Raw genomic sequence first — 25,053 nt, forward strand, 5'->3', positions numbered from 1 at the left:
GCACAGTACCAAATACCGGGTCTCCCACAGAGGACGAGCCCGCACACCAATTGTTCAGGGTGGTGAACAGGAGAACAGTAACCAGGCATTGTGTTGGAGAGGCTGGCTCTTTGACCTTTCCAGCACAACCCTGGCAAGTTAGATAGGTGTGGTAGGAGAGCAGGTGGGACAAAGGGACGTTCTTGTGAGGTTGGCAGAAGTTCATATGCCATCTGCTGGAGATTTGCTCATTCACCAGCAGCACGAACCTTAAGAGGAGTCAAATTCCTTACCTTTCACCAAAATAAAAGCACTTCTTTCCAAATTTGATACCCCCTCCCCCCCAACAAACATCATTATCTTGCTTCTCATGTATAGTGTTGATCCTTTCAATTAAGGGATAGCTGGAATTGACTGACAGATCATACCCTCAAATAACCCCCCACCCCCTTGGGAGGCTGTACAGTGTAAATGATAAAATGCACAGATCAGTGCTGATCAGAGTTGGCTGGAGTTAGCTCACCAGCTTGGCTTTATTGGTTTCAAGGCTGCCCCCATGTTCTACTGTTTTAGGGCCATTGAGTATTGTACCCAGTGAGGAAGACCCAGCGATTTGAAGATTTGCTGCAGTGCAGATTGCTTATTGGGTGCACGTTTTAGTCACCAGGAATGTTGCATTTTTATGAGATTCTTTTTTAAATCGATGAACTTGTTCAGGTTGACCTGGGACAAGCGACTTCACTTCTCTGGGCCTTGTTTTTGTCATTGGGATAATATCTGGCAGTTGCCCAAAGATGGGGACTTCTGTACTTCAACCATCATAGACATTTTACGCTAGGCACCTTTGCCGTGTTCCTATGCAGCTCAGTGTCCTGGGACTTAGGGCCGCTCGTGGGATGGGAGTAGCAGCATCGGGAGGCCGCTCTGATGAGATGGCTGTCCTGCCTCTATTGTCCCTTTCTTGTTCATCCTCAGTCATTATTGCCACTGTCTGTTTTCATTCTGCCTCACATGAGAGCGCGGTTTACTGCTCTGCCCCCTGCAAAGGGCCTGCACCTACACTGCAGGGACTCCGCCTTCTCTCTCCCCCTCCGCTCCTGGCCTGGGTTCCTTGGATGCAAATGATAGAAACCAGCTCAGATATTGGAAGCAAACAGGACGAGCACCATCAGCCCATATCCCACCCCCACCCTGATGTGGGTGGATGCCAGCTATGGGCGGGCTGTCTGTCTCCCAGTGACTCCATTTGTGTCATGTGGCCACCTCTCAGTGGGATGAGGGGGGACATTTTGATGAATAGTTCCACTGGACCCAACGGGGTGAGTTAGTTCCCTAAACAGGAAGTGGATGCTGTTACCAAGAGAAAGTGAAATGGGTGCTGAGCACCAGCAAATATCCAAATGTCCAAATATGGGTGAAGGTTGTGTGTTCCCGGCGGTAACAGAAACTCTGACCCAAACGACAGTGAACTGTATTCTCTCTCAAAAACAGGTGTGTGTGTGGCTGTGGGGGTGAGTGGGTCAGTGACATCAGGGGCTCAGGTTCTTTCCACCACAAGCCAGGAGCAGGGGCGCAGTCCTGGCCCTATGTCCTGACCTTAACTGGAGGAAGGAGAGAGGCTGTCTCCTGGGCGCTCCTGAAAACAGCAAACTTCCCAGAGGCCCCTGCAGACTTCCCCCAGGTCTCACTGGCCAGAGCTTTGGGGTCACAGGCCCTTTCCTGAAACACAAGGACAGGGAGGGCTGGAGTCGCCAAGATCGATTTTGACTGATCACCTGGGTGGAGAGAAACGGGAATCTGACCTGGTCTGCTTCTGGACCGATGTGGAGCCCATCTGGGGGAACTTTCCCCAGCTGGCCAGGAGAGCTGACCCACATTGTCGAGAGTAGTTTCCATGAATGACCAGCAGGTGGAACAAGATGGTGCTGTTAAATCCTTCATTGTGAGGTTCTGTTCACCAGCATGAAAGTCAGAAGATATTTTCAGTGTCCTCTGCCCTCCTCGTCCCAACGGTAAGTCTCATGCACTTCAATAGGCAGAAAAGATTTCAGAGATTGGGGGAACTTGACCCACAAACTAGCACCCACTGCTCCTGCCACAGGTAGGGGAGGAGTCCATTGAGAATCCTGTGTTTAGAGCATGGTTCATGTTCTGGCTCCGCCTCTGACCAGCTGTGCGGCCCTGGAATGAACTTGCAGAACCTCAGCTTTCCCAATTAAATGTCACAGAGAGGCCTTCCCTAACCGTCCTACCTTGGTGCGGCCTCATCTCTATCCCCACCACTGTTCTCTGCCATAAACCCATGGTCATTTTTTTACAATACCAGTAATTTGGTCTTTGGTTGCCTCCCTGTTATAGAGAGAAAGTTTGATGAGAAGAGGAAGGACCTGTCCGTCTTGTTCAACTCTATTTTCTCGGTGCCTAGCACAGAGTTGGCACTCTGAAACTATTTGCTAAATGAATGAAAGATCAGCCAGCTAGCAAGGGAAGGGATGGAGGAAGGATTTAAACCCAAGTCTTTTTATGCCAACTCCTGTGCTATTGTTTTGTTTTGTTTTCCTACTCTTCCATGTGATTCTGAACTATGGAGTAGAAGTTTGAGCTGAGTATCAGAAAAGGGGTTCAGAATGAGCCATGATCTTTTAATGCAGCTACATGATCACACATAGGTACCCAGGCCTTGTGCAGATATCCTTGTGTGGCTGTCACTGCTGCAGATGACTCATGTCTGCTGGGAAAGGACCGTCTGGACCCAGACTGCAGATGTAACTCTGGGAAATCCAACAGAGCCCCTGCCGCGGCCCTGGCTGAGCCCTTTTCTACTTCTCTCTCCTCTTTGGCACATTCTCCTAGAGCCAGGACCTGGCTTCCCCCTAGGAAGGGAAGTGGTCAGCTGCAGCAACTGAAAACACTGCTCAGGAGGAACCAAAACTAGCAGAGGCAGCCCTCTCTCTTCTCACTGGGCAAAGCCAGAACTGGCCACTGCTCAGGCCTGGTGCCAGCACTTTTGGGCCACAAGCAGGCCCAGACCCAAGGTCCATGCATGCTTAGACCTTCCTTAGAATGTCCCCCAAAGGTGGGACATTCAGAAAGCTCCTGGGACTGACACATACTTAAAAGCAAGCAGAGCTTAACTCCATGGTAAGAAATGGAAAGGACAGGAGCTGGGGGAGACTCCTTTGTGCAAAAGAACTATTGACATTGCCCAAACCAGAGAACAAACCCTTCCTAATCTTTCTTGTAACATGGGTCCTCTTCTCGGGATAATTTTTTGAATACATAAAATATAGAATGTATCATATAAAAGACACCCACTGCCTTGAAGTTATTGAACTATTTTTAAAATTGTGATAAAGTAATATATGGAATTTTTTGTTAACATATTAAACTGTAAGAACTAAGACCTGGTTTAATAACTACTGTAATGTTCAAGTAGTGGTGAATGTAAGTTATACTATTTTGAGATATTTGCAAATACTATATTGTGACTTGAAAACATCAGTGATTTTGATTGACGACAAAGTCATGGGTACTGCTAATACAGCTGTTGCGTACATTTATACCTGAAGGAAATTATACATTTCAGTTAGAGGTTAATGAAAATAAAGATGTAATGTTTTCCAATCCAAGTTTATGGACCTCTTGGATTCTTTCTTTTGCAAGTGACTCGGCCCTAAGGATTGTTGGCCTCACCTCCCCACCTAAAATGGGAGCTCACAGAGAAGCAGGGCTGCTCCCTTCATCTTATACTAAGTGTCTAGAAAGGGCTTACCACACAGTAAGTATTCTGTTGAGTCTCTTGGATTTTCTGGGTAGATAGTCACATTCATTGCAAATAATAATTTTTCTCTTTTCAATCTTTATGCCTCTTGTTTCTTGTCTTATTGCATTGGCTGGCATCTTCAGTTCAATGTTGAAAAGAAGCAGTGATGGTGGGCACCCTTATCTTATTACATTGAATGCTTATTTGTTAATTTATGCAATTGCATAATTACATCATGGAATATAAAGCACCTACAGAGTATATGCCACACTCTGTGCTGGGATAAAGATGTAAGCCCGGCCAGTGTGGCTCAGTGGATTGAGTATCCCATGGACTGAGAGGTTCAGGACACATGCCCTGGTTGCAGGCTTGATCCTCAGTAGGAGGTATGCAGGAAGCAGCCAGTTGGTGTTTCTTTCTCACATCAATGTTTCTCTCCCCCAATTCCTCTCTCTCTAAAAAAAAATCAATAAAAACATTAAAAATAATAATAAAAATTAAAAAAGATGTAACACTACTGAGATCTTTTTCCGTCCACTGAGAAAAACTAAGTAGTAGAGGGATTTCAGTGAAGACAGAAATATTGAGAACTTTACTAAGAACAGGATCCTGTTCCCTCAGGGTCCTGAGTCCCAAAAAGTATGGCAATAGGTTCCTGCTGGTGGCAGCAGGCGTAGGTCTCCAGGGCACAGATAAGGTTGCAGCTGCAGGCTTTCCCAGGACCACTGCAATGTGGGGCAAAGAGGCAGCACAGGAGAAGAAAATGAGTGATGCCTCCAGCAGGGGTCAGCCAGAGGATCAAGCCAGGGGCAGGATGTGAGGCTTGCTCAAGCAGGGCCTGTTGAGGCCCCCATCTGTCTGTACTGAGCCTTTAACTACAGGCAGGACCAGTTGTTCATACTAACAGAGAAGTGCAGTTTCCAGATGGGCAGTTAGGTGAGGGGATATCTGATACCTGTTCCCGGTCCCTCTTCCTTCCCAACTGTAAGGGAGTGAACACAGAGGGCTGAGAAGGACCGTTCACTCTGTCCAGCTGCACTTGTCAAGGAGGGGAGTTATTAATAAAATATAAGGTTGACATTTCAAATGGACCAGACCATGCCTTAAGGACCGGAATGAGACTTTTGTAATCACCAAATGTTATTGAGGAGTCAGATCAGACCAAGATTTTTAAGAAAGCCTGCTGCCCAGCAGGAGGTGGGAGACAGGATTAGGAAGAGCAGCTTCAGTAGAAGCTGATGGAAACAATAACCCTGTGGTAGACAGAATACTGCCCCCGCCCCCAAGGTACTCACATCCTAATCCCCCCAACCTGTGAATATGCTACCTTAGCTGGCAACAGGAACTTTACAGACGTGTTTAAATCAAGGTGGGGTGATTATCCTGGATTATCCAGGTAAACCCTATGTAATCACAAGGGTCCTTTTAAGAGGAAGAGAGAAGGGTCAGTTCTAGAGAAGATGTGATGCTGATCCAGAGGTCAGGTGATGCAGCCAGGAGCAGAGGAAGGCAGGAGACCTCTAGGAGCTGGAAAAAGCAGGGAACCGATTTCCCACCCGAGCCTCCAGAAGGAACACAGCCCTGCCGGCACCTTGCTTTTAGCCCTGCAAGACCCATTGGGACGTCTGACCTCTGTGTTGTGGTTTTTCTAATTTGTTTTTCTTTATTAATTTTGAGAGAGAGAGGAAGGGAGAGGGAGAGAGAAAAACATCAATGAGAGAGAACATTGACTGGCTGGGCTGTGTTGTCTTTAAATCCTCACTTGAGAATATGTTTTAGAGAAAGGAAGGGGGTGAGAGAGAGAAACATCTGATCGGTTGCCCCCCCCCCCCCCCCCCCCCGTCCCTGCCCAGAGTTCAAACCCACAACCTAGGTATGTGCCCTGACAGGGAATCAAACCCCAAACCTTTCAGTGTATAAGACAAAGTCCAGCCCACTGAACCGCATTGGCCAGGGCCAGGGCTGTGTTGTTTTAAGCCATTAGGTTTGTGGTAACTTGTTGCAGCAGTGGTGGGAAACTGAATTCAACTCCAGGGAGCTGAGACTCCTCCCACCCCAGCGGGGAGGTGTGTAGAAAGGAGGTATAGTGGGCCCCTGCCCTTGGAAGTTTGGGACAAATGGCTTTTTGGGGAAGACCCAGCTGATTCCAGTGTGAGCAGTGAAATAAGGCATCAGCAGAGTGAGTCCTGGGGAAGCTGGGCAGAGGAGGGCCCACAGGGGAGGGGGTTACAGCTGGGCCTGCAAGGTGAGTAGTAGTTGGCCTGAGCAAGGGCTGCAGGCAGGAAGGCCCCCCACTCCTGCCAATACCAGTCCTGGAGCAGGGCACCCCCTTTTTACCTCCAGCTTCAGCCCCCTCTCCAGGGGCGTCCTGACAGCTTCAAGGCTGGCCACCCTCTTAGGACATTCTGCCCACCCTCCACCCCTCGCACAGCAGACACTGTGCACGGCCACTCGGCTTCCCCCAAGTACTCAGGAGTGTGGGGTGGGAGGGTGCCAGAAGCCAGGCCCCATTTCCCACGCGTGTGTGGTGGGAAGGGGATGGACCCGCCACCCCTCCAACCCGCCCCGTGAAGCAAAGGTTCCCTCCTCCCACCCCCTCCCTCAGCTCAACTGGGCCAGGATTCTCGTGACTGGCGACTGGCCCCGAGGGCAGGACCTTTGTGCATCTGCGGGGCTGCGGGGCCCGGCCAGGCTCCCGCATGTGCGGGGCTGCAGCGGAGCGGGGGTAGCTAGAGAGCCAGAGGGAGACCGACAGAAAGGCAAGCACGAGGCCTGCAGGACCCAGACCGGACTGAGTCGGCGGGCGGACTGGCGGGGGCGGGGCCACGGGGCGGGGGCGGGGGCGGGGCCACGGGGCGGGGCGGGGCCACAGGGGGCGGGGCGGCCGGGCCGGAGCCGCGCTCGCAGTTGCTGGGGTGGCCGCGGGCGAGCGGACCGCAGGGTAAGTGCTCCCCGGGCGGGTCGCGCCCCCTCTTGGTGCGCAGCCCCTTCTCTCGGCGCCCCAGCCCGAGCCCCTCGAAGAGAGAAGGGCGGGACCCCCGTTGTGCTGCGGGGGGTCCCGCGGGGTCCCAGCCCGCCCCCAGGTGCCCTCGGTTCCAGCGTTTCCCAGCGCGGGCGGGCGGGCAGTGATTTCCGCCCTGGAACCCCTGCCTCGCCCAGGGGTACTGGAGTCCATTGGAGGGGGAGGGCACTCACAGGACCTGGGAGAGATGCCCCTCTTGTCCGCGAAAGGACAGTATGACAGAGCTCCCCTTGTGTCTGGAGCTCGGGCCAGGTGCCTTCACTTCATCACAGCCGGGCAGCAGCAACAGGTGAGGAATATCCTTGTCTCCCTCCCACAGGTGAAGAAACCAGGGCTCAGAGAGGCCAGGCCGCTTGCTTGAGTTGCAAAGGAGGCAGAGCCAGAACTTAGACCCAGGTCGGTGCGAACCCCTAAATCCATTTAGTCCTCATCCCTGCCCTGGCCCCCACCCTGGCTGCAGGGAGAAAAGTGGCGGGTAAAGCCAATGCGGGGTAAGCCCAGAGGAAGCGGCCAAGAACCAGCCAGCCCATCCCTGCAGGAAGGACCCCTAGGGCAGCACATTACTCAACTGAGTGAGGGGTTCGAGAAATAAGAATGGTGGGTGGGGGCCAGGTCGAACTTCAGGAGTAGGGAGAGCATCCTCCCCCCTCCAAGAACTCCCAGGCCTTTACTCAGCACCTCCTCTGGGCACGGGGGGGCTCTTGTGGGCTTAGCTATGGGACCTCACCTCTCGGTGCCTCAGTTTCCTTCTTTGTCCCGTGGGGTTAGGCATGGCACCGACCTCACAGAACTGCTGAGAAGATTAAATGAGATGATTGGTATGAAGGCTTAACCTAGCACCTGGACCATATTGTAACCCCCTCCATCCCCATTCTTGCCCCTCTGAGAGCATTTCTGTGCCCTGGACATCTTTAACCTGAGGTCAGTCAGAGCTGTCTGAAATCTGCAATGTTTCCGGACACCCCACCAGCAGCTGAAGCTTCTTGAGTAAGACCAAGGCTGGGGGTGGCAACTTCTCCCTGCTGTGACCCTTGGGAGGACAGGCTGGTAGGAGTGGGAGTTTGAAGATCTTGGGACTGCAGAACCAATCTGCACTCCCCAAGCCCTCCCCCACCACTGGTTTAGCAAGAAGGGTGAAGCCAAGACTATTCTTGCAACCAAACCCTCTCTTCTTATCCTGACATCTAGGCCCACAGCAAGTCTACCCCTCCCCTCGGCACATTCTGTATTTGGCCGTTCCCACCTCTGCCCCCCAGGTCCTCAGCGTTGATTGGGCCTGCTTGAGTCTTGACTCTCCTCTCCTGCCTCTTTCCCCTCACTCTGCTGCCCATCGTAGCCACAGTTCTCTCCTTGGAGATGTTGAGTTCTCTGCTCTCTCAGGGCCTTTGCATGTGCTGCTGCTGCTGCTGCTGCTGCTGCTGCTGCTGCTCCTGCTCCTGCTCCTGCTCCTGCTCCTCCTCCTCCTCCTCCTGCTCCTCCTGCTCCTCCTGCTCCTCCTGGCACTGTTCTTCCCTGCCATCTTCTTGTGACTTACTTCTCTGCAATTCAGGAACCACCATAAAAGACTCAGAAGTCTGCCCGATCGCCCCACTGCACAAGCTACACTCACCTCCTCTCTGATGCGTTACTTTTTTCCTTCCCATGCTCAACCCTGGATGATATTACCTTGCTTATGTGTTTCCTTGGATCCTCATTTGTCTTCCCAGCTAAAATGTCAGCCTACAAGGTTGCTGACCTTCTACTTGCCTCTTCATTTTGGAGTCCCCAGAACCCAGCATCGTGCCTGGCACATAGTTTAAGTTCTGATGGTTTTGTGCAATTGCAAGAAGTGCGTGCAGCCATGAAGAGTTCTACTTCTCATTGCTTAACAGCATTCTTTCTATATTTCTACACAGACCTCAGAATTGCCATTCCTCCTAACTGCCCACTGCCTCCCTGAGCCTTCCTAACGTGGGGCCTGCGTGCTGTTGCCAGGTTCTAGCCATAACACCAACTTCACTTGAAACATTTTTGTCCAAATCGGACCTTTTTTTTTTGCTACCAAGGGATTTCTTCAAGATATAGTTCCCAAACTGTTGAAGTCAAGGATATGATCATTCTGAAGGCACATGCCACGTGCCACCCGATGGCTGTTTAGAAAAATTAACCCCAGCAATGTGTGCAAGTTTTTCTATGGTCCTACAAGCATTGGGTGTTCTTGTTTTGTCTATTTTAATGGCGAGGTCATGCTAGGTTTAAATCTTCTGTTGTTTGAATTATTGAAGCTGGGTCTTTTTCAAGTTCGTGCTAGCTCTATTTCCTGTCTTGTGAAGGAAGGAAATCTCCAGGGCACCTTCATTCTTCCCTTTACCTTCACTTGTGGTGATGGTTCCACGTGAGCTCAGCTCATGACGGCCCCCAGGGACTGGAACCGGAACCCATGGAGCCCAACTGTGCTGGTTGCAGAAACTGCTCTGCCAATCAAGCAGCAAAAAACTCTTTGAGGGTCCCTGAGCATGGTACTGTGGGGAGAGAAAGAACTCTCTTTTTAAGTCTTGTGAACTTTTTTTTCAAAACGGTAATTTTTTAAATGATAAAAGTAGCACACGACGTGCAGGGTTATTCATTGGAACATCGGGGAGCACGAGATTGGGGAACAACCTGCATGTTGATCACTCGTGGGCCATGCACATTCCTCCAGCGGAGACCCGTGCTGTCATTCCAAGCAGCACACTTGACCTTGAACACACTGACACGGAAAGGTCTCCGAGATACTGAATTCATCTCCTGGGGCTGCTGTGACCAGTGACCACCATTTGATGGCTTAAAACAACGTCAGTGTATTATCTCAGAGTTCTGGGCGTCAGGTGTCCAAAATCAGTCTCAGCTGGCTAAAATCATCGTGTTGACAGGGCTGTGTTCCTTCTGGAGACTCAAGGAGAAAATCTGTGTCATTGCCTTTATCTCGGCGGTTCTCAACCTTCCTGCTGCCACGACCGTTTAATACAGGTCCTCATGTTGTGGCGACCCCCAACCATAAAATTATTTTAGTTGCTACTTCATACCTGTAATTTTGCTACTGTTATGTCTTAGGTGACCCCTGTGGAGGGGTCATTCGACCCCCAAAGTGGTCACGACCCACAGGTTGAGAACTGGTGCTTTACCAGCTTCTAGAGGCCCCCCGCATTCCTTGGATCATGACCTCTTCCCTCCAGCTTCAAAGCCAGCAGCATAAAATCTTCATATTTCTCTCTGACTCCAACCTCAGCTTCCACAGTCACATCTTCTGTGTCTGATTCTCATTATATTGGGCCCACCAGGGGTCTCAGGATCCTTTAGTATTTTATTTTATTTATTTATTTTTTTGAGAAAGAAACATCGATTGGCTGCCTCCTGCACGCACCCCAACCAGGGATAGAACCCGAAACCTGGATAGTGCCCTGACCAGGAGGGAATCAACTCTGCCGCTCTCTGGTCTACAGGATGACACTCCAACCAATTGAGCCACACTGGCCAGGGCTCAGGACCCTTTATTTAATCACATCTGCAAAGTCCCTTTTGCCACGTAAAGGGACATATTTACAGGTTCTGAGGACTAGGATTAGGAGGTGTGCATCTTCAGGGGCCGTTATTCAGCCTACCACACCCAAAAGGGAATAAGCAAGGTTCAGAGTCGAGTGTTGGGCTCACATTTGTTTAAGGACAAAAAGAAACCAAAAAAAGAAATATGCATTTGCCCTGGTCGATTTGGCTTAGCACTTAGAGTGTTGCCTGTGGCCCAAAACGTCGCTGGTTCAATTCCAGTCAAAGGCACGTACCTCAGTTGCAGCTCTGTCCCGGGACCTGGTCAGGGTTGTGCGGGAGGCGACCAGTCAATGTGTCTCTGTAGCATCGATGTTTCTTCCCCTTCCCCCTCTTGCTTTCTCTCTCCCCCCACCCCCACTCTGTCTGAAGATGAATGGAAAAATATCTTTGGGTGAGGATTAAAATATAATAAATAAATAAATGCATAGGTAATTGTTTTCACATAGGTGAGATCGTACCCTATGCTATAATGTGATGGGGAGGGGAAGGGTACTCTATCATTCACGTCTTTCCTCATCCACATAGGAAGGTTTAACGGCACTGCTGTCTCCCACTGCTCGGATGCACCTTCACTGACTCAACCAGACCCCTATTGGTGGACATTTAGATTCTTTGCTTCTTTCCAGAGCAATCTCAACACTGCAATCTATATGTCTGGGGTTTTTTAAATTGGAGTGAAATTCACATAATGTGAAATTAAGCATTATAAAGTGAACGACCCGGTGGCATTTAGTGCATAGACAGTGTTGTGTAATCACCACCTCTATCTAATCCCAGAACGTTTTCATTGCCCTAAAAGGAGACCCCATCCCCATTAAGCTCTCACTCCCCAACCCCCTCTCCCCGCTCCTGGGCAACCACCAGTCTGCTTTCTGTCTCTACAGTCACATATACTGGACGCTGCATATCAGTGGAGTCATGTGATGTGTGATGTTATGTGTCTGGCTTTTTTCACTTAGCGTAATGTTTTAGAGGTTCATTGCTACAGTAGCATGTGTCAGTACATTTTTTTTTTATCCTCACCCGAGGACATTTTTACATTTTTTGTTCAGATAGAGTGGGAGGAAGAGAGAGAGAGAAACATCGACATGAAAGGGACACATCGAGCGGTTGCCACCCGCACGACCCAACCAGGGCCGGGGACAAACTGCAACCAAGGTACATGCCCTTAGCGGGAACTGAACCCGGGTCTCTCTGGATCGCAGGCCTACGCTCTAACTGCTGAGCCAAACCGGCCAGGGCTCAGTACATTTTTTTAAACTAATTTTTATTGAGGTCTGATTGACATACAAAATTCTATTAGTTTCAAATGTATAACAATGATTCAATATTTATACATATTACAAAAGTATTTCTTTTTATGGCTGGATGAAATTCCATTGTATGGATATAACATCTTTTTTAAAATTTATTTTTCTTTGTTGATTTTAGAGAGAGAGGAAGGTAGAGGGAGAGAGAGAGAGAGAGAAACATCAATGAGAGAGAACATTGATGGGCCGCTTCCTGCATGCCCCCCACTAGGGTTCTGGCCCACAACCTGGGCATGTACCCTGACTGGGAATCGAATTGGAGACCTCTTGGTGCATGGGTCGATGCTCAACCACTGAGCCACACCAGCAGGGCTGGATATAACATCTTTTATTTATCCACGTATGTAAATGGACACTTGGGTTGTTTCCACCTTTCAACTATGAATATTTGTGTGCATGTATTTGACTGGGTGCCTGTAGCCATTCTTTTGGGTACATATCCAGGATCTACGGCCTTCTATATATGCTTTGAGCTTTACTATTTTCAGACAATTAATCAAGTTTCTAAAAATTTGTAAGAAAGTGTTGCAAAGCACATACCGAGGTAAACGATGGCAGGATGACACATCTGAACAAATGTTTTCTTGTTCTCCAGATCCAGACACGACAGGAAAATGTCTACCAGGGACCAAAAGGTAAGTTGATTCTGAGACCCTCAAGCCTGGAGGTCATTGTTTGGCATTTCTGGCAGGATTGAGGGAAAACACCCGTGAGTTCCAGTTACTGTTCTTAATCGGAGAAAGGCAAATGGGAGCAGCTCATTTCCTTCATTTGCAGTTCCCCATTAAATTAGGCAGACTCAGAAAAGCCAGCGGAAACGCTCCAGGCTGTTATGCTGTGGTGAAACCGACCCATTCCTACCTCTACGGAGGGGCTGGGTCAAACCGCAGCGCTGTCCTGGGGGAAAACATCGACGGTGTGTATCAGGAATCATGCAAATATTTGTGATCCAACCTGGTCATCTCACTTATGGGAAAGGAAATAACCCATGAACAGGAAAAAGTACCATTTCCGGAACCATATTTCGTAGCACGTAAGGCACCCGTGACTGTAGATACACCATTATTTTAGGTACTACGGAGAAGAAAAGAAACAGTGTCACCATTTGCTGGGATGTAATGTGACACAGCACTGAAACTGGTCAACTGTGAAACATTCAGATTTCAGAAATGTTAAAATGTGAGAAAATGTGGTTTTAGAATTGATGGTAAAGGCCCTGAATATGAGGGACAATCAGAAAATGCAATTGTGCCCTGGCCGGATTGGCTCAGCGGTTAGAGCGTCGGCCTGCGGTCCTGAGAGACCCGGGTTCGGTTCCCGCTAAGGGCGCGTACCTCGGTTGCAGTTTGTCCCCAGCCCTGGTCGGCTGTGCGGGTGGCAGCCACTCGATGTGTCCCTTTCACGTCGATGTTTCTCTCTCTCTCTCTCTCTCTGTTCCTCTCTCTCCCTCCCACTCTACCTGAACAAAGAATGGAAAAATGTCCTCGGGTGAGGATTAAAAAAAAAAATGCAATTGTGAGAGCAGTTTCTTGGCCATTAAAAAGGTATAAATAGCCTGGCCGGTGTGGCTCAGTGGTTGAGCATTGACGCCTGCACCAAGGGGTCACCGGTTCGATTCCTGGTCAGGGCACATGCCCAGGTTGTGGGCCAGATCCCCAGTGAGGGGCATGCAAGAGGCGGCCAATCGATGTTCTCGCTCATCGATGTTTCTATCTATTTCTCTCTTTCTCTAAAATCAATAAAGAAAATAAATTTTTTTTCTTTTATCCTCACCTGAGGACATTTTTCCATTTTTTGTTCAGATAGAGTGGGAGGGAAGGAGAGAAAGAGAGAGAGAGAAACATCAACGTGAATGGGACACATCGAGTGGCTGCCACCCGCATGACCAACCAGGGCTGGGGACAAACTGCAACAGAGGTACATGCCCTTAGTGGGAACCGAGCCCGAGTCTCTCTAGACCTCAGGATGATGCTCTAACCACTGAGAAAACCGGCCAGGGCAAGAAAATAAATTTTTTAAAAAAGGTATAAATAAGTGTGATGCCTATAACTAGTGGGAAAAACAGGATACACACTTGTCTTCAGTCTTTGATTATAATTGCAAAAGACATAGATTAGGAACAGATAGGTAGACGATACGTTTGGAGTGTGGGGATATTATGAATTTATTTCTTTTTGCTCATGTTTTCACAGTATTAATGAAAGAAATTGATCTAGGGGAAAGGTCTGCTCATGGGGGTGAATGACGGCAGGTAACGCTGGGGGTGGGGGTCCAGATGAGTTGGGGTCTAAATGAAGCTAGGGAGCTTCAGGGACATGTCGCAGGGGTGAGGTGAGGCCACAGACACAGCAGGGGAAGCGGCGGGTGGGAAGCATGTTTGCCATCACACAGAGGCCATCGGAGAGCCTGGCCCAGGGGCATTGTGGGGAGCTGGGGAAGACTGGGCCAGGACCACTTGTAGCAAATAAGCCTCTTAACTGATTCAAAGAACAAGTTTCTTTCAGTACTCTTATGGAGTTCATTGTTTCTAAAAACTTTTAATAGGATTGCTTTTAGGAGCTTTGTAATTTTCCAGCTCTCCTTGTTTTTGAGAGGAAAACAACTATGTTGTAGGAGAAAGTAGTGGGTTTTTTAGCCATGATCAGATCTGCGTTGCTGTAGCCAGCCCTGCAGAAAGGGGCTCAGCAGGCTGGGCTCAGGCATCGGGGTTCGTCCATGATTCTGCACGGTTCCAGTGTGCAGCCAGGACCGAGAGCCACTGGTTCGACTGTGAGGCAAGAAAAATGGGTGCCCTGAACCCCGTTTATCCTGTCCTTTCCCGGACCAAGCATCACTAGGACATTGGAGGACAGAGTCACCCCGATGACTCCTTCACTCTCGGGATAGGTCTTACTATCCCGATGTAGCTGGATGACTACATTTTCCTCTTCCTGTGCTTTCGTTTTCTTTTTGTGCTTTTGTAAACAAAAGGAGGGGGCTCTGGGCCAGGCCGCCTGCATCAGAAACCGAGCTCGGTTTCTCACTGGCTGTGTGACCTGGGCACATTTCTTGGCCTCTCTGTTCCTGGTTCCCTCACCTGTAAATGGAGATTTGGGCCCCCACTTCATGGTGGTCTTGCGATGTATTATGAAGGGCTTTGCAGAACTCAGAAATGGCAGGTGCTCTCGTCGTAATCAGTATGATTTCCACTACTGTAGATGCTGTTTCCCCCATCGCCTCCACCCAGCCTCATGATCACCTTGCTGAGTTGGTAGACTCTTATCAGGACAGGAGGGATCCTGACCGTGCAGGAAAAGGGGAGGAATGTTTGCAGCTCTGGAGAGTTGGGGGGGGTGGCTGGTGCTGCCAGTCTGGCCCCTCGACCCATAAGCAGCAACTCCTACCCCCAAAGCTGGTCAGCCGTCACTAGTGGTTGTTTCTGTGAACCTCAAACTTCCTCCCCACCCTAGAGAAGGAAAAACTGTTACGCTTATTTAAAGACTCGCTGGTTTTAAAAATAGACGTTCCTCAGAACACAGACCCCCAGGGGCTGGGGGTAGGGGAGCCCGTGCCAGGGGTCCACGAGCTTGCTGCTGGGAGTCTTGCTGCCAGGATGCAGTGGACCCTCCAAGTATGTTTAGTGGAGGGTCCAGCCACAGAGGATACTGCCTGGATCCCACCTGGTCTCTGCCCTGATGGGGGCGACACACTCCAACAGTCACACACAGACAAACCTGATTCCGCAGGGAAGGAGACAGCCCCTGGGTGAGTGCCACAGGGGAGGCACTGGTCAGCCTCCTGGAGCTGAGCTGCTTGAGAGAGACCTCCTGAAGGGGGTGAAGAAGAGGCGTGACAAAGTGGGGGAGGGGCAGGAACTCTAGGCAGGGGGGGGAATTGCCGAGGCCCAGTGGTTGAGCCCAGAGGCTGACTAGACACTGGCCCCCGCAGAGGATGGTGAAAGGTGGGGTCAGACGGGCGGTGGAGGCCACAGATGCAGAAGACGCACGGGCCTCTGCGAGGCACTTGGGTTTGTTTTCCTCTGGTCCGTGGGCCGGCGCGCTAACCGCTGAGCCAAACCGGCCAGGGCACTTGGGTCTATTCTTAAGAGCAGTTGGAAGCCAAAGAAGAGTTGTTGTTTTTTATCCTCACCCGAGGACATTTTTCCATTTTTTGTACAGATAGAGTGGGAGGGAGAGAGAGGAAGAGAGAGAGAGAGAAACATCGACGTGAAGGGACACATCGAGTGGCTGCCACCTGCACGACCAACCAGGGTCGGGGACAAACTGCAACCGAAGTACGTGCCCTTAGCGGGAACCAAACCCGGGTCTCTCCGGACCGCAGGCCGACGCTCTAACCGCTGAGCCAAACTGGCCAGGGCCAAAGAAGAGTTTTTAATAAGGGAGTGTGTCAGAGGTCCCCAAGATCACCCCAGGTTCAGTGCTGCCCCAGAAGAGCTCAGAGAACTCAGCCTACAGTTTGACTGATGGCTATGGTTTATTATAGCGAAAGGACGCAAATTAAAATCAGCAAAGGGAAAAGGTGCATGGGGTGAAGTCCAGAGGACACCAGGCTCCACCTGGAGTCACACGACACGCTCAACACTCCAGCAACAAGCTGTGATGACGCGTGCGCCATGCTGCCCGCCAGGAAAGCTCATTAGAGACTCAAGGATTTTGTGGGGGGCGGCTCCATAGTACGCACCTTCTGCCTAGCAGACTCCGGGACGGAAAGCAGGTGTGTAACATAAACCACATCGTTTACACAAGCAGTGTAGGCACTGTGAGCTGCTCCCATCAGGGGATGCTAGGAGCCTCCCGGAACCTCAACTTTCCAGGGGCCAGCCAAGGCCTAAGCAGGTTCTTCCAGGGCAAGAAGCCTCGGGCCTCTTCTGCACAGAGAGTGACATGGTTATGTTTGCTCATGAAAATATAAGAAAGAAATGGGCAGCAGTGAGGAGCTGGTTCCATCTCCAAGGGACAGGAGGACACAGGGCCCTGGCAAGAGGGTGGCAGATTCCAGCGTCATTCAAATGCTAAAGTGCCCCAGGCTTATTGATGGGTGGCCTGTGGGTGAGGGAGGGAAGGCGGGATTGGAGACACTGCCTGGGTGTGTCTTCAGACGCCTGGACCAGAAGACAGGACACCCAGGTGTATGTAGATGGACCGCCCACTGACTGGTGGCAGTTGCCATGTTACAGAGCCTCAGTTTCCCCAGCGACTAACGGAGCGAAGATTGCATCTTAGAACCTTGATTCCATCTCTTACAATGGCAACATTCTCTCTGCTTTAAAATGCAGCTCTTCTGCCCCATCTTCCCCGAGTTGGCAGAGCGCTTGGCGAGGACAGAGGTGGTAGACTTGAGTTCGTACGCCAGCTCTACCACCGATTTTTTTTTTGTTCTTGTTTTTTTTTCATTTTATTTTATCTTCTTAATTGGTCTTTTTATTTTATTTTTTAATTATATTTCTTTATTGTTGAAAGTATCACATATGTCCCTTTCCCCCTCCCATTGACCCTCTCCTCCCTGTTCCCACCCCCAACCCCCGCCTTCACTACACTACTATCTGTGACCATGGGTTATGTATATATGCTTATAAGTTCTTTGGTCTCTACATGAACAAGTTCTCAGGGTAAGAAATTGAAACAATAGTCCGGCCAGTGTGGCTCAGTGGATTGAGTGTTGTCCCGTGGACTGAGAGGTCCTGGTTTGATTCCCAGTCAGGGCACATGCCTGGGTTATGGGCTCCATCCCCAGTAGGGGGCGTGCAGGAGGCAGCTGATTGAGTTTCTATCAATGTTTCTATCTTTCTCCTTCCTCTCTTAAAAAAAATCAATAAAACATATAACAATAATTTAAAAAGAAAGAATTTGAACAACAAACTAGTATATGTTAGGCTGAATCACGAGATTGTCAATTTCTACCAGTTTTGACCTACAAAAACAGTAATTTCTCAAAAGTTTATTACTTCAGGAAAGTTTTCTACCTTTTTTTTTTTTAAATCCTCACCTGAGGACATTTTTCTATTTTTTTGTGCAGATAGAGTGGGAGGGAGAAAGGGGAAGAGAGAGAGAGAGAGAGAGAAACATCGACATGAAAGGGACACATTGGGTGGCTGCCACTTGCATGACCAACCAGGGCCGGGGACAAACTGCAACCGAGGTACATGCCCTTAGTGGGAACCAAACCCGGGTCTCTCTGGACCGCAGGCCGACGCTCTAACCGCTGAGCCAAACTGGCCAGGGCTCTCCCTTTTTTGTTTGTTTGGGTTTTTTGTTTGTTTGTTTTTAATCCTTACCCAATGATATTTTTATTTTATTTTCATTTAAATTTTTTTTTCTTTATTAATATTTTTAGAGAGAGAGGAAGGGAGAGCAAGGAAGGGAGAGATTAGAAACATCGATGGGAGAGAACATCAATTGGCCGCCTCCTGCATGCCTTCCACTGGGGATTGGGCCCACAACCTGGGCATGTGCCCTGACCAGGAATCGAACTGGTGACCTCTTGGTGCATGGGTTGATATTCAACCACTGAGCCACACCAGCTGGGCCCAAGGATATTTTTCCATTGACTTTTTTTTGGGGGGATAAAGTGGAAGGGAAGGAGGGAGAGAGAGAGAAAGAAACATTTATGTGAGAGAGATATATCGCTTGGTTGCCTCCTACATGACCCCAAACTGGCTAGGGATCAAATCCACAACCAAGGTACGTGCTCTTGACCAGGAATCGAACTCTGGATGCTTTGGTCTACAGGCTGACGCTCTAACCGTTGAGCCAAATCGGCCAGGGCCAGGAAAGTTTTCTTGAATTATATCTTGAACTCTTTGTTCTGTTCCGTTGTTTTGGTTTCCTTATTCAGAGATTCTAGTTATATGTATGTTGGACATATATATGTATATATACTCGTTTTCCCTTTCTCCTTCCCTCCCCTCCAAATACTTCATTCACCACTCAATTCTTTGCAGGCATTCCAAAAATGGCTATTTCTTATGGTTACACCCAATAGGAAAAAAACCCTCAAAGTTTCTCTTCACCCTCCAGCTCAATCCTCCTCCCTTCCCAGAAGTAACCATTTGGTTTGAGTTGTGGGTTGTTTTTTTCTTTTTTTGATTTTTAGAGTGAGGAAGGGAAAGAGAGAAAGAAAGAGAAACATCGATCAGTTGTCTCCTGCATGTGCCCCAACGGGGGATCAAACCTGCAACCTAGGTATGTGCCTTGAGCAGAAGTTGAGCCCACACCTTTCGGTGCATGGGACAGTTCTCTAACCAGCCAAGCCACACTGACCAGGGTGGGGTTGTTGATTTTTATCTGTTTTTAACAAAAGTGGAATCCAATGATACATTCTGGTCGGAAACATGCTGGTTTTTCCTTAACCGTAGATCAAGAACACCTTTCTCTGTGAGTCCCTACAGGTGCGCAGGCTTTCCCGCATTCTTACCCGCATTCTTACCCGCATTCTTACCGGCCGTGCAGGGTTCTGCAGTGTGGTACCATCGCGTCTAACAGTGGACTTTGGGATCATTTCCAGAAAGCGGAACTGCAATGAGCATGTGTGTGCTCATGTGAGCCCCTTGTTAGGTCAAATAGTAGGGACCCCGTCTTTTGTTCCCACCCCTGGCATATTGGAAAGACTCACATATTTTTTTCAAAAGATGAAAGAAACCGCCCTCTTGCCCTCCTAAAAAGTGCGCACCTGTTTACACGTCCAGCAGGTGCTATATAGGTGTGCTCCCTTCCCTGTGCCTCTGTCCGCTTGCCACACCCTGTGACATTGGACAGTTGTGCTCCCCTCTGCAGTATGTCTGTTTCCCCTTCTGCAGAATGGAGACACTGCCCTGCCCTGCCTACTTCTCTGGATACTTACAAGCTTCGAGGGAGATCGAGAGGGGTGTGTGGCGACCTGTAGGCCATGAGCAAAGAGAAGTAGCTGCTTCCAGGATCGGCTACAGAAACAGGCTTCGTCCAGGGGCTTTGTGACCTCGAGGGGAGCCTGCTTCCTCCTGGGAGTCCAGGATGGCTGTGTGGCCCACGCAGATAAAGGGAGAGAGAGTGCATGGTCCGTGACTTCCCCCCTGCACTAGCTTCCTGGGGCTGTCATAACCAAAGATCACGGAACAGGTGGCTTAAAACAGCAGAAGTTGATCCTTTGCTCTGAAGGGTCGGAGTCTAAAAGCTTGGTGTCGGCAGGGCTGGTTCTTTCTGGAGGCTCTGAGGGAGGGAGGGGCTGCTCATCCTCTCTCCTCGCTTCCGGCGCTCCTTGGCTTCCTTGGGTTGTAGCTATGTCGCTCCAATCTCAGCCTCCAATTTTATGTGGCCTTTTCCTCTGTGTGTCCTCTCCTCTTCCTATTTATTTATTTATTTTTTAGGTTTGTTTTCTTGCCCAGCTGGTGTGGCTCAGTGCATTGAGCATCGTCCCATGGATTGAGAGGGCCCGGTTCAATTCCCGGTCAGGGCACATGCCGGGTTTCAGGCTCCATCCCCAGTAGGGGGCGTGCAGGAGGCAGCTGATTGATGTTTCTATCTCCCTCTCCCTTCCTCCCTCTTTAAACAAATCAATAAAAACTTTTTTTAAACTTTTTTTTCTTTATTGATTTTAGAGAGAGAAAGGGAGAGAGAGACAGAAACATTGATGAGAGAGAACATCAAATGGCGACCTCCTATATGCCCCCCACTGGGGATCGGGGCCACAACTTGGGCAACTTGGGCATGTGCCCTGACCTGGAATCAAACCGGTGACCTCTTGGTGCAGGGTCAACATTCAACCACTGAGCCACACTGGCCAGACTCCTCTCCTCTTTTTTTTTTTTTTTTATCCTCACCCGAGGACATTTTTCCATTTTTTGTTCAGATAGAGCGGGAGGGAGGGAGGGAGGGAGGGAGGGAGAGCGAGAGAGAGAGAGAGAGAGAGAGAGAGAGAGAGAGAGAAACATCGATGTAAAAGGGGCACAGCGAGTGGCTGCCACCCGCACGACCCAACCAGGGCTAGGGACAAACTACAACCGAGGTACGTGCCCTTAGCGGGAACCGAACCCGGGTCTCTCTGGCCCGCAGGTCGACGCTCTAACCACTGAGCCAAACCGGCCAGGGCTCCTCTCCTCTTCTTATAAGACACCAGTCATTGGATTTCGGGCCCACCCTAAATCCAGAATGATTTCATCTCAAGATTTTTAACTATGTCTACAAAGACCCGTATTCCAAGTAAGGTCACATTCTGAGGTTCCAGGAGGATGTGCATTTCAGGGCGGCCACAGCGAGCCCATCGCATCCTCCTAGCAGGCGGGGTGGCCACGGTGAGCCCACGGCGTCCTCCTAGCAGGCAGCCAGCCCCTGGCTGCCTGGCTGTTTCCCTGCCATGGGATCTGAAACATGGGCTCCGAGTCACAGCATAGGAGGCAGATCCTGGCTCTGCCATTTTCCAAGTGTGTGACTTTGGGCGTGTCACCTCCTTCACCAAGACCCAAAATGAGGGTCTGGACCTCAGAGGGTTGTTAAGAATTTTTTTTTTTTTTGTACGTGCCCCTAGCAGGAACCAAACCCTGGACTCTCTGGTCCGCAGGCCAACGTTCCAACTGCTGAGCCAAACCGGCCAGGGTGGAATTTTTTTTAATCCTTGCCCAAGGGTATTTTCCCATTTATCTTCAGATAGAGTGGGAGGGAGGGGGATAGAGAGAGAGAGAGAAACATCAGTGTGAGAGAGAAACATTGATGTGAAAGAGACACATCGACTGGTTGCCTCCTGTGCCACCCGGACCAGGGCCAGGGACGAACTGCAACTGTGGTACGTACCCTTGACCAGAAACAATTCTTTTGTTCGAGGGCCCACACTCTCACCACTGAGCCAAACCAGCCGGCGGTTTGTTAGGAATTTAAATGAAATAGCGCCTTTAAGGAACTTAGTGTTGTGGTAATATAACAGAAAATATCACTAACAGTATTAATAGATGTTACTACTCTTGTGTCTGGTTGGAGTTTTTGGGTGGAGGTTTTGATTAATAAGCACATCATTTTCCCAAAACTGAGCTCTGGGAGGGAACAGGACAATGGGGACATAAAGGACCTTGAGCTCTGGGAATCGGGAATCAGCTGAATTTCTTAAAATGTGCCATTTTCTGTGATTGTTGGATGACCATGAAATAGGGACATCCCCTCCTACAGATGGCAGCTTCAGAGCCTGTAAAAATAGACATTCATGAGAACATGTTTCTCCATCTCTTCTAGGCTTGTTTTTCTCATTTCTTCCTCTCTCCCAGGTAGTAGTAATTTTTCTGGTATAATACCTGTAACATGTAAAAGAGGAGTAGGCGAGTCAGTTCTCTCTGAGGGATAGCTCCTGTGGGCTTTTTGTCGATTTGTCTGTTAGATGGTATTGGTCCCCTCCCTGAGCCGGAGGGAGGAAGCGCCGGGCACCAGCGCAGGGCCCGCAGGCTGGTGCAGGAGACAGGCTGCGAGGCACAGTGCTCACTCGGAAGTGGCGTGCTGAGGAAGCAGAGGAAGGGCCCTCAGCCAGCAGGCAGCGGGCGCAGAAGGCCTCCCGGGGGAGGTAACGTCTAGATGTCTGTAAGGCTCGAAAGAGAACTAGAGTGAGACAGGCGGAGGGTATTCCAGACAGTGGGCACAGGCTATGCAAAGTCCCAGAAGCAAGAGAGAGTGTGATTTATTCTAGAACCCCGAGATGTTGGGTGTAGCTGGAGTGTGGCGGAGGCTGGGAGGAGCCCAGGGCCTGGGGAGACCCAGTGAGTTCTGCCTTTATCCTGAGCAGTGTTTGGCAGGCGGGGGGAGGCGGTTGGTGAGAGCAGACACCCAGGTGGGCAGCAGAGAAAAGTGATCTGGCCACTGCTGTGTGGAGAAAGGATGGGGACAGGAGGCTGAGTGAGGAGGCTGGTGCAGGTGTCCTGTCGGTCAGAGAGGGTTAGACGGAGAGAAGGTGGATGAGCGGTGTTGAAGAGGTTACATGGCTGAGCTGGAGGGAGAGAGGGGAGCCAGGGATGGCTGCTGGTTCTGAACTTGGGCAGCAGGGTGGGCATCATGCTACACCCTGGGGGGACATGGAGGAAGGAGTGGATATGGGGGAAAGACAAGCTGGTTCCCTTTGGGTCACAGCAAACAGGATGCCAGACATCTGACGGAGACTTTGAACATGAGCAGTGTTGAGAACACAGGTGTGCGGAGACCGCCAAAGGAGGAGAATCACCCTCCACCAGGACAGGGTCAGGGTCTCAAGGACTCCAGATGGCGTGGGGGCAGGGACATGGTACAAGACACCTAGAAGATCAGCCAGAGATAGGAGAACAATCAAGAGGCGAGATTGTCGAAAAGAACCGAGTCAACAGTGTGACAGGATGGTCTTAGTTAAGCAGGTGGGAAGCCCGGTTGCGGGCTTTGATCTGAAGGTGACCCCAGAGAGCGTAGGGTCAGGATGCAGTGGGACAGCGAGAGTTAATGCAGGAGGGATGGAGACAGGGGTTTTCCAGCGCCAGGGACTCTCTGGTCTAGATTCTTGGGGTTGCAAGTAACAGAAATAACTCCGTGTAGCGTAAGCCGCAAAGGAAATCCATCAGCGTGGGTGACGGAAAAGTCTGGGGTTGCAGAGGGCAGCAGCCGGCCAGTAGGCAGAGAAGCGAACTATCCATGGACAGTGATGAAGTTGGAAGAGTGGAGATGGGCGTTTTTGATGCCGAAGAAGAACAGTAATAGCCATCACCACGGAGGGCTGCTCCAGGCCAGACGCGGAGGGTGGGGCCCTGCCTTACTTGCTGAGTCAGTGCTTCCACCCAGCCGGGTGAGGGGAACTCTAGAGCGGAGAGTCCAGGGTGGGTGTTGGATTTCAGAGGCCCACAGCATTTTCATGGTGAGCTATATTTTTGCCCTTTTCTGGAACTTTTCTGCTTCTGAGATGACAGATTTTTTACTTAAAACCAGAGTTGTTTTCTGCTCTGCTGGGTGCTGTAAATATTTTCATCCCAAATTACTAAAAGTTGCTTTTTGACTGGTCACAAGGTTTCAGAAAGAAAAATTTCCTTTCCTGTGAAACGTGGTTTTTGCAAAGCACCCGGAGGCTTCACCATGCTGCACGCTAGCTCAGGAGGTTTCCATCTGCCAGGTGAGGTGTTTCGGGGGAAGTTATGGCCCGTCGCTACCCTTGGCCAGCCCTGGGAACCAAGTGATGGAGGGTCCAGCCTGAGACAAGCCGAAGCGGGACGTGAGAGACAGGGTACCAGTACTCTCGGCCAACAGGCACTGGGTGGACTTCTTTTTTAAGTCAGGCGTCACATGAGACTCTGTGGACACCAACTCTGCCTCCACAGAGCTTCAGTGCTAGTGTGGAAAGAGAAGTAATAAATAAGCAGCTGCCCCAAAAGATTTCTAGTTGGAAACTGTGATAAGGGCTCTCAAAGGAAAAGTAAAGGATCTATAAAGAGAGGTTATAAAATTAAGAAGGGGTCTGATTTACATTTTAGGAGTCAAGGAAGGGACATTTCACTTGAGGCTTCAAACGTGAGTAAGAGTGAGTCCAACTCGGGGCAGGGAGACGAGCGTCCAGCTCTGACTTGAAATGTAGTCTAAAGGTAGCGCCAACAAAATGTACTGTGAGGCAAATATTGAGAGTGAGAGAAAGAAGAATCCAGAGTGAGGCCAAGGTTACTGGCCTGAGGAAACGCCGACAACTGAGTTGGGGGAGGTTGGGGTGATGAATGAATAATTCTATCTTGGACGTGCAAGGTTTAAGAGAGCTGTTAGATAACTAAGGGTGATGTCCTGTCAACAACCGGTATTCGTGTCTGGAGTTCAGGTGAAAGACTGGGACTGGAGATAGTATTAACACATCGTCAACGCAGAGAGGCATATAAAGCCATGCTGCTGAATGAGATCCTAAGAACTTAGTACGGAGACGGAGACGAGAGAATTTGTCTCCTCCCAGCCCTGAGAATTCGAATATTTAAATGTAAGATCTTCCTCTGAATCTAAAGGGGTCCAGCAAGAGAGACTGGCGAGAAGCAACCTTTGAGGCAGGAGCAAAACCAGGAGAATGTAGACTCCCAGAAGCCAATGAAGGAGTGTTTGAAGAGGAGTGAGCTATTGTGTTCAGTGCTGCTGAGCCCAGTACGTGCTGATGTCCTCAGTGACATATATAGACCTACTGCATTCATTTTAACCGCTGTATAGTATTCCATCACACAAATGGAGATTTCATTTCCCCATCTCCCACCATTTAGGTGAGCATTTGCAGTGAACATTCTTGAGCATGTCACTGATTTGAGCCCATATGGGCGAGTTTTTTGGGGGGAGCCCACCTGGAGATGGAATCAGTAGATCATTAAGAAAGATGTGTACAACTTTGTCTTGACAAAACATATTGCTCCACAGTGTCATATTGCTTCCAAAAATGGTGTCACTGACCGTTCTTATCTTCAATGTTCAACAGACCCCTTTGTTTCACGC

At 49.8% G+C, this 25,053-nt stretch overlaps 1 protein-coding gene across 4 annotated transcripts in view; it reads left to right on the forward strand.

The window, feature by feature from the left end:
* Window positions 1-1,776: 1,776 nt before the first annotated feature.
* HVCN1 (hydrogen voltage gated channel 1) overlaps window positions 1,777-25,053 on the forward strand; it is a 35,068-nt gene continuing 11,791 nt past the window's right edge. The window contains exons 1-3 of one of the 4 annotated variants that reach the window (XM_036276542.1): window positions 1,777-1,991; window positions 7,084-7,160; window positions 12,234-12,273. In XM_036276542.1, the coding sequence (XP_036132435.1) occupies window positions 12,253-12,273 (21 nt within the window). In that variant the 5' untranslated portion in view covers window positions 1,777-1,991; window positions 7,084-7,160; window positions 12,234-12,252. Of the gene's footprint in view, window positions 1,992-3,464; window positions 3,758-6,654; window positions 6,684-7,083; window positions 7,161-12,233; window positions 12,274-23,169; window positions 23,462-25,053 lie in introns of those variants that run through there. The other 3 variants (XM_036276540.1, XM_036276539.1, XM_036276538.1) reach the window with 3 other exon arrangements.

Source organism: Molossus molossus, unplaced genomic scaffold (assembly GCF_014108415.1).
Source record: "Molossus molossus isolate mMolMol1 unplaced genomic scaffold, mMolMol1.p scaffold_m16_p_22, whole genome shotgun sequence".
Lineage (NCBI taxonomy): Eukaryota > Metazoa > Chordata > Mammalia > Chiroptera > Molossidae > Molossus > Molossus molossus.